The 16,365-nt window shown below is 42.5% G+C and overlaps 1 protein-coding gene across 1 annotated transcript; it reads right to left on the bottom strand.

Annotated features, from left to right (window-relative positions):
• Nucleotides 1-4,918: 4,918 nt before the first annotated feature.
• LOC128618833 (tripartite motif-containing protein 16-like) lies at nucleotides 4,919-14,521 on the bottom strand. Its single transcript, XM_053642534.1, has 8 exons — nucleotides 14,440-14,521; nucleotides 14,256-14,345; nucleotides 11,491-12,110; nucleotides 9,072-9,167; nucleotides 8,677-8,919; nucleotides 8,286-8,475; nucleotides 7,661-7,720; nucleotides 4,919-7,317 (listed from the first exon to the last, which is right to left on the bottom strand). Exons 2-8 carry the CDS (start codon nucleotides 14,293-14,295, stop codon nucleotides 6,791-6,793), a joined length of 1,776 nt encoding a protein of 591 aa, XP_053498509.1. The 5' UTR covers nucleotides 14,296-14,345; nucleotides 14,440-14,521; the 3' UTR covers nucleotides 4,919-6,790.
• Between the last annotated feature and the right edge of the window lie 1,844 nt (nucleotides 14,522-16,365).

Below are 16,365 nucleotides of genomic sequence, written 5' to 3'. Positions count from 1 at the left end.
TAACACACTAACACACCTACAACAGACAACTGGCAAAACAGTTAATTTCATGCTCAAGATCACACACTGTAAACTAAACTCCAACACTAATTTTCAAAATACAATAATACACTAACACAATAAACCACATCTACCAAAACACTAACACATGTTCTCTTCCTACAGGAACATTTAGTCAATCATAGCACAATGTCATAAAAACACTAACATCAGATGGAATTACAGAAACTGCATTATTTTATAAGTGTCAGGTCTGCCCTTATACAATAGACAGTATATTGTATTGATCATAGATTGTGCTTTGCACTGCAGTTTCTTTTGAAGCCTCTCTACATTTTGGTTTTGTTGGGTTTACTAAATGCATGCATTTTGTTTCCTTTGCTGCAGAAATTCAGTACAAAAAATGAATGACCTATCCCAGAGTAGCTTTACAGAATGTTCGGTTTATGAAAAAAAGAAGACAGAACTGCTGCAGAAAAGTCTCTATTTGCAACAGGACATTACTGCAAGATATGCAATATAACTGCTGTTTATTGTGTGAAAATACAAAATATACAAAGAGAAAAAGCCACAGAATAATAATAAAAAAAGAAAAAAGCCATCTTCTAATCTGCCATACAGGCATATGGTCATTGTACAGTAATACATGGTAAAATGACTGTATTTACACTTTGCAGTAGGAGGAGCCCTTATACAATATCATACCTGTCGGTTTCTCGAAAAATCCGGACAATGGATCCCACTGTGTCCCCTGGCTGAGATTTGGTTGTACTCGTTCACCAGGCTCTCTGTATGATAGCCCGTGGATTATGACATGGTCTATGATAGCAGCTCTTATTTCATCAGGTACCCTAGCTCTGGCCCTTCTCTGTGCGCCACCACGCATTCTAACTCCTCTCTCTCTACCTTGTCCTCGTCCAGGTATTCCTCAACCTTGCCCTTGCCCCACTCATCTCCCTTGTCCTACTCATCTCCCTTGTCCTGGTACTCGTCTTCCTCTGCCTTGTCCTGGTACTTGTCTTCCTCTCCCTTGTGCAGGCATTTTTCTTACTTTTTGTTGCTCTATATTGTTCCTTTTCCACACAAGATCAGCCCAAAGAGGTCCTCTTTTATTGTATACCATATGGTCATGCGATTGACAGAAGCTCAACACCTGAGTGTGTTTCCTAGCTGGGAATCAGCCGTGATTGATCTATTTGCCCAACTTCAATCAGCTGTTTCTCGGTAGCAATGGAATAAAATACAGGGGATATATACATGTTTCAATTCACAATATGAACAGCTGTTCACTTTGACTTTATCCTATAAGTTAGCTTTAGAACATGATGTTATCTGTTCTGACATACAGTGTGAAAGCATTTGTACATTTGGCAGTACAAATCCACTGTTTTGGTCTTGGTTGAGCTTGTGTGTAAAAGAAGTTCAAGCATTTTAAATGTGCGTTAACTGTACGCGTTTTGTGCCAAAGCAACAAGAAATGTGTTAATTGTACAGCCTACACAGACGGATGTTGTGCTAACTGTGTTAAGAATTTAGGAAAATTGTTCAAAGTATTGAAAAAATTGTCATAGCAATCGTAAACAACTTTAATAACAGCCTTTGAAATGAACTTCCTGGTTCTCTGTGTGTATGAGGAGGTGGTTTTGGAGGAGGAGCACAAAGACGGAGAGATTATGAACACTCCTCTGTTAACCATTTCTTCCTTCAGATTCAGTCCATCATTATATTAAAGACTAAACACTCTCAGACTGATTTCTGCGTGTTACAGAACTCCTACTCTACCCAACACACTTTATTTTATCAGTAATGACAGTAAAGACAGACAGAGAGAGATTTGGTTTGGGTATTTAATGTCTGTAATAGAATTTACTCTGCATTTTGTGAAACTGTATTACTGACACAAACAATGTTTTTGAGCTGAATTTGTCATGATATAGACATGCAGTCTGCATAACGCTAAACCGGTAGCTATAGTCGTCTCTTGTTAAGTACATTATTAAACCTGGTTCGTGAATAATAATAAAAAACAGAATAAAATAAAACCTTCACTGGAAAAACATTTGAGGAAAAACGTAATCATTTAATAATATCATGCAGTTGATGTATTGCTGTAAAGGATGCAGTCAGTAGACAGATAATATAAAGAATTACAAACACAGTAACACTATTGTCATGTATCAGGAAACTCTGGACTCCAGTTCCCATCAGCCACTGCACTGCACTACATGTCACATGACCACGTGCACCTGATTCACGTTTCTGTTAATGAGCACACTTGTATATATAGCCATTGTCTGCGCTGTTTCTTTGTCTTTTGTTGTCTTAGACTTCTGTCTTTCTTGCCATAGTGGTTTGCCTAGTTGTCTTAGTTTTGTTGTTTGTTTATATAATAAATGTTAATTATCTGCGATTGCTTCTGAACCCATCCTTGATACGTGACAGGATGAAAGACCCACAATCGGAAGCAGCAGATCAGCATGAGCGGCGCCGGAGATGCTGAGTCTGAGGAGTGGTATAGATTGTACTGGAAACGGAGTAAAAAGATAAACGAACAACTTGCTCAGATCGACCGCATTCTAACGCAACGAGAGCTGCTGCAGCAAGCCGTGGGGGGGGGGGTAGGTATAGGTTCTGTCATGTATCAAGAAACTCTGGACTCCAGTTCCCATCAGCCACTGCACTACATGTCACATGACCACCTGCACCTGATTCACGTTTCTGTTAATGAGTGTGTGTGTGTAGCCATTGTCTGCACTGTTTCTCCGTCTTTCATATCACTGTTTTGTGTTTCTTGCCATAGTGTTTTGCCTAGTTCTCTTAGTGTCTTTTTGTTGTTTGTTTATATACTAAATGTTAATTATCTGCGAATGCTTCCGAACCCATCCTTGATACATGACAGCAATACATTATGTTTATTTATTTATTTTAAAATTCTGAGATTACATTATAAATTTGGTAGATGTGAGACATGAGAACACCAGACTAATATTATTCTGAACTGGAAACCTAAATAATTTATTTGAAGTAATACTAATAAAAACACACACCAGCTATTATAGCATGTGTTTAGTATAATAGTTTTAGTCAGGAACAAAATAAGGAACAATGTGGATGTTTTTTTTCCAATGATAGCCACATTATCATAACATTAAAATCTCTTAAAGGACAGAATAAAGAAGCTGTAACAGTATTAAAGACAATTAGGAAATATAAAATAACTTACTCATATTATATCTATATTTGAGTAAAGATGATATTTTTGCTCATTTTAATTCAATAAAATCACATTACTGATATTTTATTCTGGATCACATAATCTCACAGTTGATCCACTAGAGCTGAGCCAGAATCCAGCGTATGGAGTCTGAGTGAATGTGGTGTGGACTCTGTGGAGGAGCTTCATCGTGTCAGAGTCGCTGTAGAACAGGGGTGCCCAATACGTCGATCGCCATTCAAAAAAAAATAGATGTTAGCGTTGATGTAGAGGGCAGCCAGTCTGAGATCTCGTCTTTTCTCTCATCACGCGTGTGTGATCAAACGCGCCAGCGCTAAAGGCTATCGAGCGAAATCGTAGGGAGAGGACATTTTTCAGTCTTTTAAAGACTTCATTGACAAAACCCAGCTCCCAGTGTGAAAATTGATATCAGTCACCACGGACGGTGCGCCTGCAATGGTTGGCAGCGCAAATGGATTCATTGCCAAGTGCAGGGAGGACGATGCTTTCCCTGACTTCCTTAACTACCACTGCATAATACACCAACAAGTCTTATGCGCAAAAATGCTAAACATGAAAGAGATCATGGATGTGGCAACAAAGATCGCCTGTTCTATATGTGCTAGATCACTTCAAAGACGGCTGTTCGTGCGCATCTGGAGAAGGCAGACTGCGACCACTCTGAGCTCCTGCTGCACACTGACGTGAGATGGCTTAGTAGGGGTAATTCCTATAGAGATTTCGAGAGCTCTGTCCGGAGATAAGGGAGTTTCTTTTTGCTGTTAAACATGCAGAATGCACCAACTCAATGATGATCAGTGGCTGCTGGACTTGGAATTTTTAACCGATCTGACCAACATGTTAAATGAGCTTAATTCAGAGCTGAAGGAAAACACAAAACCGTGGTCAATATGATCAGCTCAGTTAATGCCTTTAAACGGAAAATGCAACTTCTGTCCTCAAAGCTGCAGCGCCATGATTCTGGGAACTTCCAAAACCTCGCGTCAGATCTGGAGCCGCAGCGGAATTGCGGCTTGTGCGCAGTTGAACATTGCACGCTACACGGAGCAGATTGACAGCTGTCGGTCAGAGTTTGACAGACGCTTTCAAGACTTTGCTTTACTGGAGCCAGTCGCTACATTCATGTGCTACCCATTCAGGGACAATGTTGAGGTTGATTCACTCGCATCGAAGATTTCAACGCTGTTTCACCTGAACTCGTCTGAAGTGGAGGATGAGATTTTGAAACTACAGACTGACATTCAGCTGAAGTCCGGGGCTCATGGACAGTTTTGGAACTTACTCACAGGGGAAAAGTACCCAAACATGAGGAAATGTGCAACCTCCTTGACTGCATTATTTGGCTCTACTTATTTATGTGAGTCAGCCTTTTCCCACATGAAGATTATTAAGTCCAAATGCCGTTCCACAATGACTAATCATCATTTGGAGGCCTGCTTGAGGCTGGCTACCAGCAGCTACTGTCCGGACTGTGCAACCCTGGCTGATTCTATTCAGTGTAAGGTAATGACCAAAAATGTACTGAATTGTAGTGTGCCATAAGGGCTCATGCAGTTATCCAAGGTACATGAACATTATTGTGTGTGTATATATATTTGAAGTATACTCAATATATATATATAAATAAGTATATGTTTTGTATTTTTTGTGTAGGTAGATCTCTTTGACTGGTCCTGTTAAAAGTAGCTCGCAAGTCAAAAATGTGTGGGCACCCCTGGATTTGTGTGTGCAGCTACTGTATGCTGCAGGAGGTTCTCTGTGTATTCTGGGATTTTGAATGCTCTGGATGTTCACACTGCGTCCAGGAAGGTTTATAAAACGCTAGAAATCCCTAAGTAGTGCGCTGCATAGTGCTGTAACACACAATCACCAGAGGAAGTTGTGAAAAGAGGGTGAAATATCACTGGTGAGTGAGAAACACTGAGATTACACAGTCTTTTTTTTGTAAACATACATAACACTGTAATGTTCACATCCTACATTAGCTTTGCATTTACCGCCTTTATTAAATTCTGATTACAAGGTACTCATTAAGGCAACACTTAGTGTAATAGTCATACCAAAACAAACAAAAATGACACAAAAATAGACATTACACATGGATTTAACACATATTTAAATATATTTTTTATTTTGTTATCCAAGAATCCATCCAAATGAATATATACAGTATAAGTACAGTCATGATGATTCATATGTAAGATTAATGAGTAGACCAACATGAATTTTAACACAGTATTGAAGCAGAATATGACCGAAAACATCCTCAGACTTTGTCCTAAAAGTAGATAAAGAGAACCCAATTAAACAACTGAGACAAAAATATTATATAATGATCCAATATTACATATCTGTGAGTGGCAAAAGTATGTGAACCTCTAGGATTAGCAGTTAATTTGAAGGTGAAATTATATTTAGGTGTTTTCAATCAGTGGGATGATGATCAGGTGTGAGTGAGGGACTTCACGTTGGCGAATGTTAATGTTCATGAGCCTACCCTCAGGAGAACACTGAACAGCAATGGTGTACATGGCGGGGTTGCAAGGAGAAAGAACATTGCTGCCCCTCTGCAGTTTGCTAAAGATCACATGGAGAAGCCAGAAGGCTACTGAAAAAAATGTTTTGTGGATGGATGAGACCAAAATATAATATTATAATAAAATAATAAAATATAATTGGGTTAAATGACAAATGTTATGTTGGAGAAATGAAAACACTATATTCCAGCATAAGAACCTTATCCCATCTGTGAAACATGGTGGTGGTAGTGTCATGGTTTGGGGCTGTTTTGCTGCATCTGGGCCGGGACGGTTTGCCATCATTGATGGAACAGTGAATTCTGAATTATTCCAGCAAATTCTAAAGGAACATGTCAGGACATCTGAACGTGATCTGAATCTCAAGAGAAAGTGGGTCATGCAGCAAGACAACGATTCTAAACACACAAGTCACTCTAACCAAAGAACGGTTAAAGTTAATGTTGTGGAATGGCCGTCAAGGCCCTGACCTTAATCCAATAGAAATGTTGTGGAAGAACCGGAAGCGAGCAGTTCATGTGAGGAAACCCACCAACATCCCAGAGTTGAAGCTGTTCTGTACTGAGGAACGGGCTAAAATTCCTCCAAGCCGATGTGCAGGACTGATCAACAGTTACCCCAAACGTTTATCTGCAGTTATTGCTGCACAAGGGGGTCACACCAGATACTGACAGCAAAGGTGCACATACTTTTACCCCTCACAGATATGTAATATTGGATCATTTTCCTCAATAAATAAATGACCAAGTGTAATAGTTTCTTGTTTTAGGACTGTAAATCTGATGATGATTTAGGTCTTATGCAGATATACAGAAAATTCTAAAGGGTTCACAAACTTTCAAGCACTACTGTATAACATTAAAATCTTCTAAAAGAAAGATCTAACATTATTAAGGAAAATTGGGAAATCACAAATAAATGTATTACATTTGGACAATAAATATTACATTGGAATTAAGCTTGAAATAAAAAAGTAAAGTTGCTCATTTTAATTCAATAAAATCACATTACTGATATTTTATTCTGGATCACGTAATCTCACAGTTGATCCACTAGAGCGCAGCCAGAACCCAGCGTATAAGGGCTGAGTGAACGTGGTGTGGACTCTGTGGAGGAGCTTCATCGTGTCAGAGACGCTGTAGAAGGACAGAGTTCCTGCACTGTGATCCACATACACTCCTATTCTGGAGGATGATGGAACTCTGAGATCAGTCTCAATGTTGTTGTGATAGAAAAAGAGAGAAGAAGAATAACACCACAGACTCCAGGACTGATTGTTGCCTCCAAACCAACACTCATTACCCCGTCCTTTCCTGCTGATGTCTTTATATGAGACTGATATGTACACACCAACACCGCTCCACTCCACCTCCCAGTAACAGCGTCCACACACACTCTCCTTACACAACACCTGACAGGAATCAAATCTCTCTGGATGATCAGAGTACTGCTGCTTTCTTTCACTGCGTGTCACCGCTCTGTTCCTCTCAGACAGAATGAGGTTATAATTTACTGTGTTGGGATCCAGAGTCAGATCACAGAAATCTAAACACATGACAAATTTGAACATGTTAGATATTAATCACAGGATGTGTGTGTGTGTGTGTGTGTGTGTGTGTGTGTGTGTATGTGTATGTGAGAGTGTGTGTGTGTGAGTGTGTATGTGTGTGTGAGTGAGAGAGTGTGTGTGTGAGTGAGTGAGAGTGTGAGTGTGTGTGTGTATGTATCTGTGTGTGTGTGTGTGAGTGTGTGTATTAGTGTATGTGTGTGTAAGAGTGTGTATGAGTGTATGTGTGTGTGTGTGTGTGTGAGTGTGTGAGAGTGTATGTGTTTGTGTGTGTGTGCGTGTGTGTGTGTGTGTGAGTGTGTGTGTGTGTGTGAGTTTTACACTGCAGAAAATCTTGTCTGCTCTTTGGTTCTGAGGGTAAAATGATCTGAACTGCTGCAGCTGTGGAGACACAGAAACAAAATGGAGAAGGAAAAATCAGGTGGTGTAAAAGACGGAAACAGTTTAAAGGGATCAGATTTGTGTCTGATGTTTAATCAGCGTTTTATTTTAGAAAACACATTCTCTAGCTGTGGGATTTAAATGAGATTTTTTCCTTCTGAATGACGGAGAAATAAACTTTATTAATAACGTGAGCACGAGCAGAGAGCTGCTTTGGTAACTAATGACTACAGAAGAAATGTTCTGACTGAATAAATGTTATTCATATGACTTATAAACTCTCTCTGTCTCTCTCTCTTTGTAGGAGTGTGTGAATAAATGTGTGTGTGTCCTCTGTGCTTTATTCATAGTAGAATAACTGAAAATAAAACAGAAGCTTTTACACTATTAAGACATGAATAAAAAGTGTAACTGTATAAAATCATCTTTCCAGTAGAGGGCAGCAATAACAGGAAGTTCACGTAATCATAGGAAATCATTTCTGTGTGTTTTGGGGAAATTTGATGTCTCTCTTTACCGAGCTGCAGAGAAAGTAAAGATTTCCCAGCAGGACAATTTCTCTCACCATGTTCAGGGATTCTGATGAATTCCTCCTGGCAGAATTCCTCGAGTCTCTTTTTCAGAGCAGAGAGAGATTTCCTCACTCCATCAAATGAGAGATGTTGATTGACAGTGATGATGCGTGAGTCCTCACGGAGATCAGACTGAAACTCTGGTCTAATTAAGTCGGGAGAGCGAGGGCCAGAGACTAAAACCTGCGTACAGCAATTAGGCATAAAATTAGGAGAAGAAATTACAGCTACAATTACTTTAAAGTTTTTAAGTAAAATATTACAGCAGGTTGTTTCCATATTAGAAAAGGTTCGAAGTGGAACAGTTTTAGACGTCTAAGAACCATTCTTTATCCAATGAACCATAACCTGTATATTTCACCTGGAAATGTGGATGTAGTGTACCTTTATTTTCTGTAGGAAGTGGAGGTGATCGTGTGTGTGTGAAAGCTGCTCCAGCTCAGTGACTCTCCTCTGAAGATCAGCGATCTCCTGCTCCAGTTGCTCCAGGAGTCGTTCAGCTCGACTCAGTTCAGCCTTCTCCTGAGCTCTGATCAGCTCCGTCACCTCCGAGCGCCTTTTCTCCACGGAGCTGATCATCTCAGTAAAGATCCTCTCACTGTCCTCCACTGCTGTCTGTGCACTGAGCTGTTAGGAGACACACACACACACACACACACACACACACACACACACACACAAGCTCATCCATCATTCCGTCTCTTACTGGGACTCTAAACGACTCGTTGTCCATGTTGTGTGTGTTTCTAGGAGCAGCTCTGTCTCTGCTCACTGCTCACCTTTATAGTGTTCACAGCCTGTTTCAGCTCCTGCACCTTCTTCTGCTTCTCCTGGATTCTCTGCTGGGATTTCATCTGCTCCTCCTTTAACTCACTCTGTGAACATTTAGTTGATTAGGTTTTTTATTTACTCCACTTCCTCTACACATGAGCTCACACACACACGGATACTGTTGTTCTAATTGACAGAGGAGACCGCAGGCCAGTTATGTTGGTGTACAGCACTGATGGTATTTAAACTCACCTTCTCCTGACTGTAAGGTGAATGTTTTTGCTGCAACACTCATGAGGTTTAACGGTAATAAATTTAAAATATGTTTTACACAGCTGTGTCTCGAGCTGTTCTGTAAAGTTAGTGTGTACTGTGTGTGAGTTTATTAGTTGTGTCCTGTGTGCACATGCTTAAAATGTAAAAGCCTGGTTGATGGTTCCATGCCCAAGACGTCCCTTTTATTCCTCCCATATAATCCTGTTAATGAACTGCTTTTGTCTTTTTATTAGAGCGGCCTATTTAAAGCTGCAGGATGGGCCAGGATGCTGGCCAGGATGCTGGTCCAAATTTAGCCTATTACCCAAAAACACTTAAAATTCAACATAGAAGCAAATATTCACATCTGTAAACCCAGCTGGAGATAGAAAAAAAGACACCAGCCGTGAGTGAGAAGAAGCAAGGGTCCAGATTTATTGGTTCCGTTCCACCACACGAGATCCACACTGATGAGAATTCTCAGAAGTGATCTGACACCTGGAGCTCAAGCTCCAGTATTTATACTGTATTTACACAGTAGATAACCAATATGTTTCAGAAAGACTATGATATCAATACCAGTAGGGTTAAAAAAGATCTCATCTACATTACCATTATGTCTTGAAAGAGGCTTGTCAAATTTACCATTATATTTTGAAAGAGGCTTATCAAATTTACCATTATGTTTTGAAAGAGGACTTTCTGGATACCATTAGGATCGAAATGGGAGAGAGACAAAACAATTTAGAGAGACCTTGGTCTCACTGTTATCTCGCGGGGGCAGCTTGACTCAGCTACCCTTATAAATGGCTACTCATGGTTTTCTCTTAAAATTAAGGCCTTCCTTGCGAGACAAGAATCTTCACCATCTGAGTTATGAGTAAGTTTCTTTTACATTTTTCTGTATTTCTGGTTTATAATTTACTTTCATATTTGCTCTATATCTCTATTTTATATATAGTTATACTGCTTGCAAATGGTTTACTGTACTTCCAACTTCATAATATCATTATATTACCCTTCTAATATCCTACAACTCTTTATACTACTCTTATAATATCTTAATATTCCTTTTTATTATTCTTATAAAGTTATAATGTTATGTGTGTGAGAGAGAGAGAGAGAGAGAGAGAGAGAGAGACAGAGAGAGTGTGTGTGTTTGCACTCCTCAGCTCTTATACTTCTCTGTGACTAATAAACCATAGTGTGTTTACTCTTAAAAGATCTTAAAGTGTGAATCTAATTCGTCAATATCCGCCTAATACCGCTTCTGTGTGTCTAGGTGCCCGTCGTCATTTTTCCTTCTCTCCTTTACTGGAGGGGCTGGATTTGGATCTGAACACTCACTATCAGCTCGCGCATCTCACTGCTGACATCATGGTGCTACTTAACGTTCTTCGCAGCACCCCCTCTGGAAATGGAAATGCGGGGTCCCCCCCCCCCCAGATACAGAATCCACCCTGTGAATGTGTGTATTGACGCCTCTACACAGACAGACCCTCCGCCTGACCCTCCCTCCAGCTTTCAGTCTGAGGATGATGTCACCTTCTCTGATCTGGGCTCTGACCATTCTTCCCTCTTCTCACCTGTCGAGTCCGCCATACTCTCAGTGTTCTCCTTATTTCACCCTTGCTGGCTATCCCATGCTACCCCATTTTCTTCCCCCTACCGCTCTCCTCAAGATTACGCACCCACCAGTCCTGTGAATTTTCAATAAAATTACATATTACTCATACTAGGTCTCCCTCATGTTTATTTCATGTCATTTTTATCCACGACAATTTCTACCTCCCTGGCAGAAAAATGCAACTGTCAACTACGTGCAGGAGAAATGTTTTGAAATGTGAGTTGCTTTACCCTGAGTCTGTCTGTCTGTCTCTCTCTCTATCTATCTCTCTTTGTGGAATGTGTGTGTTGCCTCACCCAGTCAGCAGAAATGTTCACTTACCTGTCTGACGAGTTTATGACCATCACTGAGCAAGAAGAAATTCAACATTCTCTTAATGATGATAAATTATATTTCAATAATCTTTTAAAAGATATTAAAATTATTATGAATACACAAATGGAATTTTTTTTAAAAATTACAAATAAAATTTTAACTAGGTTAAAACAACTGATTTTAGACATGAATAGAATTAATCGGTCCTAAAAACTGTCTCTGGTTCTTACCCGTTTTTCAGTTCTGTACACTTTAACTGAGACTGTGTCGTGGCTTTTGTGTTTTTCCATCATACACAGATAACAGATGAAGCTTTGGTCAGTACGACAGTAGATCTCCAGCACTTTATCATGCTCAGAGCAGATCTTCTCTTGTAGATTTCCAGAAGCTTCGACTAACTTGTGCTTTTTCCAGGAAGGAACTTCATAGTGAGGTTTCAGATGAGTTTCACAAAAGGAGGCCAGACACATCAGACAGGACTTGACGGCTTTGTGTTTTCTCCCGGTGCAGAAATCACACTCCACATCTCCAGGTCCAGCATAACAGTGAGCAGGAGAACCAGCTTGGATTTCAGTCTTCTTCTTCAGTTTCTCCACCACTTCAGCCAGCATGTTGTTTCTGCGTAGAACAGGCCTTGGAGTGAAAGTGTCTCTGCACTGAGGACAGCGATACACTCCGCTCTCATCTTCCTGATCCCAGCAGTCATTAATACACACCTTACAGAAACTGTGACCACATGGGATCACCACCGGATCCTTCAGTAGATCCAGACAAACTGGACAGCTGAACCGATCCACTGAAAGCTGATCTAATGAAATACTCGCCTCGGCCATGTTCTTGAACTTACACACTGACAGAGAGAGAGAGAGAGAGAGAGAGAGAGAGAGAGAGAGAGAGACTGTACTGAACTCTGAGTTTCGTGTCCTTTGAAATGAACTATCTGGTTCTCTGTGTGAATCAGGTGGTTTTGGAGGAGGAGCACAAAGACGGAGAGATTATAAACACTCCTCTTTTAACCATTTCTTCCTTCAGATTCAGTCCATCATTATATTAAAAAACTAAACTCTAGACTGATTTCTGTGTGTTACAGAACTTCTCTAACCAACACACTTTTTTTTTATCATTAATGACAATAAAGACAGATAGAAAGAGAAAAATCAAGCATGATATTAATTTATTAAAATTCAACACTATTTGTGTGATGTTTCTTTCTCGGTCATGTGAGATATATATATATATATATATATATATATATATATATATATATATATATATATACACACAGTATCTCACAAAAGTGAGTACACCCCTCACATGTTTGTAAATATTTGATTATATCTTTTCATGGGACAACACTGAAGAAATGACACTTTGCTACAATGTAAAGTAGTGAGTGTACAGCTTGTATAACAGTGTAAATTTGCTGTCCCCTCAAAATAACTCAACACACAGCCATTAATGTCTAAACCGCTGGCAACAGAAGTGAGTACACCCCTAAGTGAAAATGGCCAAAGTGGGCCCAATTAGCCATTTTCCCTCCCCGTTGTCATGTGACTTGATAGTGTTACAAGGTCTCAGGTGTGAATGGGGAGCAGGTGTGTTAAATTTGGTGTCATCGCTCTCACACTCCCTTGTACTGGTCACTGGAAGTTCAACATGGCACCTCATGACAAAGAACTCTCTGAGCAACTGAAAAAAAGAATTGTTGCTCTACATAAAGATGGCCTAGGCTATAAGAAAATTGTCAAGACACTGACAATGAGCTGCAGCACGGTGGCCAAGACCATACAGCAGTTTAACAGGACAGGTTCCACTGAGAACAGGCCTTGCCATGGTCGACCAAAGAAGTTGAGTGCAAGTGCTCAATGTCATATCCAGAGGTTGTCTTTGGGAAATAGACGTATGAGTGCTGCCAGCATTGCTGCAGAGGTTGAAGGGGTGGGGGGTCAGCCTGTCAGTGCTCAGACCATACGCCGCACACTGCATCAAATTGGTCTGCATGGCTGTCGTCCCAGAAGGAAGACTCTTCTAAAGATGATGCACAAGAAAGCCCGCAAACAGTTTGCTGAAGATAAGCAGACTAAGGACATGGGACCATGTCCTGTGGTCTGATGAGACCAAGATAAACTTATTTGGTTCAGATGGTGTCAAGAGTGTGTGGAGGCAACCAGCTGAGGAGTACAAAGACAAGTGTGTCTTGCCTACAGTCAAGCATGGTGGTGGGAGTGTCATGGTCTGGGGCTGCATGAGTGCTGCCGGCACTGGGGAGCTACAGTTCATTGTGGGAACCATGAATACCAACATGTACTGTGACATACTGAAGCAGAGCATGATCCCCTCCCTTCGGAGAAGCATGATAACGAATCCAAACACACCTTCAAGACGACCAGTGCCTTGCTAAAGAAGCTGAGGGTGAAGGTGTTGGACTGGCCAAGCATGTCTCCAGACCTAAACCCTATTGAACATCTGTGGGGCATCCTCAAATGGAAAGTGGAGGAGCACAAGGTCTCTAACATCCACCAGCTCCGTGATGTTGTCATGGAGGAGTGGAAGAGGACTCCAGTAGCAACCTGTGAAGCTCTGGTGAACTCCATTCCCAAGAGGGTTAAGGCAGTGCTGGAAAATAATGGTGGCCACACAAAATATTGACACTTTGGGCCCAATTTGGACATTTTCACTTAGGGGTGTACTCACTTTTGTTGCCAGCGGTTTAGACATTAATGGCTGTGTGTTGAGTTATTTTGAGGGGACAGCAAATTTACACTGTTACACAAGCTGTACACTCACTACTTTACATTGTAGCAAAGTGTCATTTCTCCAGTGTTGTCACATGAAAAGATATAATCAAATATTTACAAAAATGTGAGGGGTGTACTCACTTTTGTGAGATACTGTATATATATATTGTAAGGGAAATAGCCCGGGGAAGGGCGGAGCACAGATACGCAGGAGAATGGTTGTAGTGATACAGTGATTAAGGTTTTATTATTCTTACTCTGTGCTGTCTGCAGTGCAGGGGTTTCCCGTGCCATCATCTACCGTCGTGTGTGATCTCACCAGCTGGCGTCTTCGTCCGCACCCGAACCTTCGGGAAGAGAACGAGAGAGAGAGAGAGATTAGAGAAATTATGTTGCCGTGTCTGAGGTCGGTATACCTTTATGCAGCAAAAGGACGCGCACGTGGTCTGTGAGTTAGTACTCTCCCTCGGACGGGCGGAAGAGCGTCCTCTTATACTCTTCCCCCGTCGCCTGAGTGGTGGAATTCTCCCAACTGACTCCCCAATCGCCGGCCGATGTAGTGTCGGCGGTTCCGCCCCACCATGACAGTCCTTCCAGCTGATGGTGTGTTTGGCGCGAGGCTGTCTGCTTCGTGCCTGCACGGCAGTCGGGGAAGGAGCGACTTTCTTATCATGTGCGCCGGCTGTCGGTCCGTCACGACAGTACCCCCCCTCAGCTCTGAGCCTACTGCCGCTGGGTGGCGGGCCCAGAGCGTGTCTCGCCGCGAGAGCCCATCTGCATTCCCATGTTGGGCCCCCGCCTGGTGTTGGACCTGATATGAGAAGTCCTGTAAGGTGAGGAACCAGCGGGTTACCCTGGCGTTCGTGTCTTTGGCCTTGGCCATCCACTGTAAGGGGGCGTGGTCCATTACTAGTGCCGGCCAGCCAGGTAGTACCAGACGAAGTGCCGGCCAGCCAGGTAGTACCGCAGCTCCTCGATGGCCCACTTTATTGCCAGGGCCTCTCGCTCCACGGCTGCATATTTCCTTTCAGCGGGGGACAACTTCCGGCTGATATAGAAGACCGGGTGTTCTTCTCCGTCGAAGGTTTATGAGAGAACTGCGCCAAGCCCGGTTTCGGATGCATCGGTGTGCACCGTGAATGGGAGGGCGAAGTCCGGGTTGCGCAGTACCGGCGCGCTGGTGAGGGCACATTTCAGGGCTTGGAAGGCCCTCTCCGCTTCGGCTAACCACTTAACCCGGTCCGGCTGGCCCTTCTTTGTGAGATCTGAGAGGGGGGAAGCCACAGCAGAGAAATTAGGCACAAACCTCCAGTAGTACCCCGCCAACCCCAAGAAGGCACATACCTGTTTCTTTGACGTGGGTCGAGGGTAGTCCTTTATGGCTTTGATTTTCTTTGTTTGTGGCTTCAGCATCCCCCGGCCAATGCGATATCCCAGGTACTGGGCCTTGGTCAGCCCTAGGTGGCATTTCTTGGGGTTGGCTGTCAGGCTGGCCTCCCGGAGTGCCTTCAGGACCTCCCCCAGATGAAACAGGTGGTCCGACCATGTGGAGGAGTGTATGATTACGTCGTCCAGGTAGGCAGCTGCAAACATGCGGTGGGGCCGCAGGAGGATGTCCATCAACTTCTGGAACGTTGCAGGTGCCCCGTGTAGCCCAAAGGGGAGAACCCGGTACTGCCAGTGGCCGGTGGCCATGCTAAAGGCCGTCTTGAGCCTTGCATCCAGCACTAGTGCGACTTGTCAGTAACCTTTGGTCAGGTCCAGGGTAGATATGAACTGGGCCCTCCCCAGTCGCTCCACGAGGTCGTCCACTCGGGGGAGAGGATAGCTATCGAACTCCAATACCTGGTTCAGCTTCCGGAAGTCATTGCAAAGCCGCATACTCCCGTCCGGCTTCGGTACGACGACGATGGATCTGGACCAGGGGCTGCTGGACTCCTCTATGATGCGATCCCACAGCATTCAGCCAATTTCTTCATTGATGGCTTTGCGCCGGGCCTCTGGAACACGGTAGGGCCTTTGTCTTACCACTACGCCGGGAGGAGTTTTGATCTCGTGGTGGACCAGCTGTGTCATCCCTGGGGAGGTAGAAAACACGTCGGAGAATCGGTCCACCAACTTGGTCCTGTTGTGGATAAAAAATGTCATAAAATAAACATGAGGGAGACCTAATATCCAGTAAAGGGGAGAAGAAGAAAAGACGGGCACCAAGACACACAGAAGTGGTGTGAGGTGGATATTGACTGATATTGAATATTGAATTGGATTCACACTTTAAAGATCTTAGATCTTTAAGAGTAATACACTATGGTTTATTAGTCAAAAAGTCAAAAAGAAGTATACGAGCTGAGGAGTGCTAACACACAC

This window comes from Ictalurus furcatus, chromosome 2, assembly GCF_023375685.1.
Source record: "Ictalurus furcatus strain D&B chromosome 2, Billie_1.0, whole genome shotgun sequence".
Lineage (NCBI taxonomy): Eukaryota > Metazoa > Chordata > Actinopteri > Siluriformes > Ictaluridae > Ictalurus > Ictalurus furcatus.
Note: the sequence above shows the minus strand (reverse complement) of the source record. Positions and strands in the feature narration are given on the sequence as shown.

What these genes read in the sequence shown, in the direction of transcription:
- LOC128618833 (XM_053642534.1), bottom strand. Translation starts at nt 14,295, where the DNA reads ATGATGGCACGGGAAACCCCTGCACTGCAGACAGCACAGA. An exon ending in AGGCTGTGAACACTATAAAG is followed by an intron (nt 8,920 to 9,071) that starts GTGAGCAGTGAG and finishes GTCTCCTAACAG; the next exon opens with CTCAGTGCACAGACAGCAGT. An exon ending in CATCAGAATCCCTGAACATG is followed by an intron (nt 7,721 to 8,285) that starts GTGAGAGAAATT and finishes GTGTCTCCACAG; the next exon opens with CTGCAGCAGTTCAGATCATT.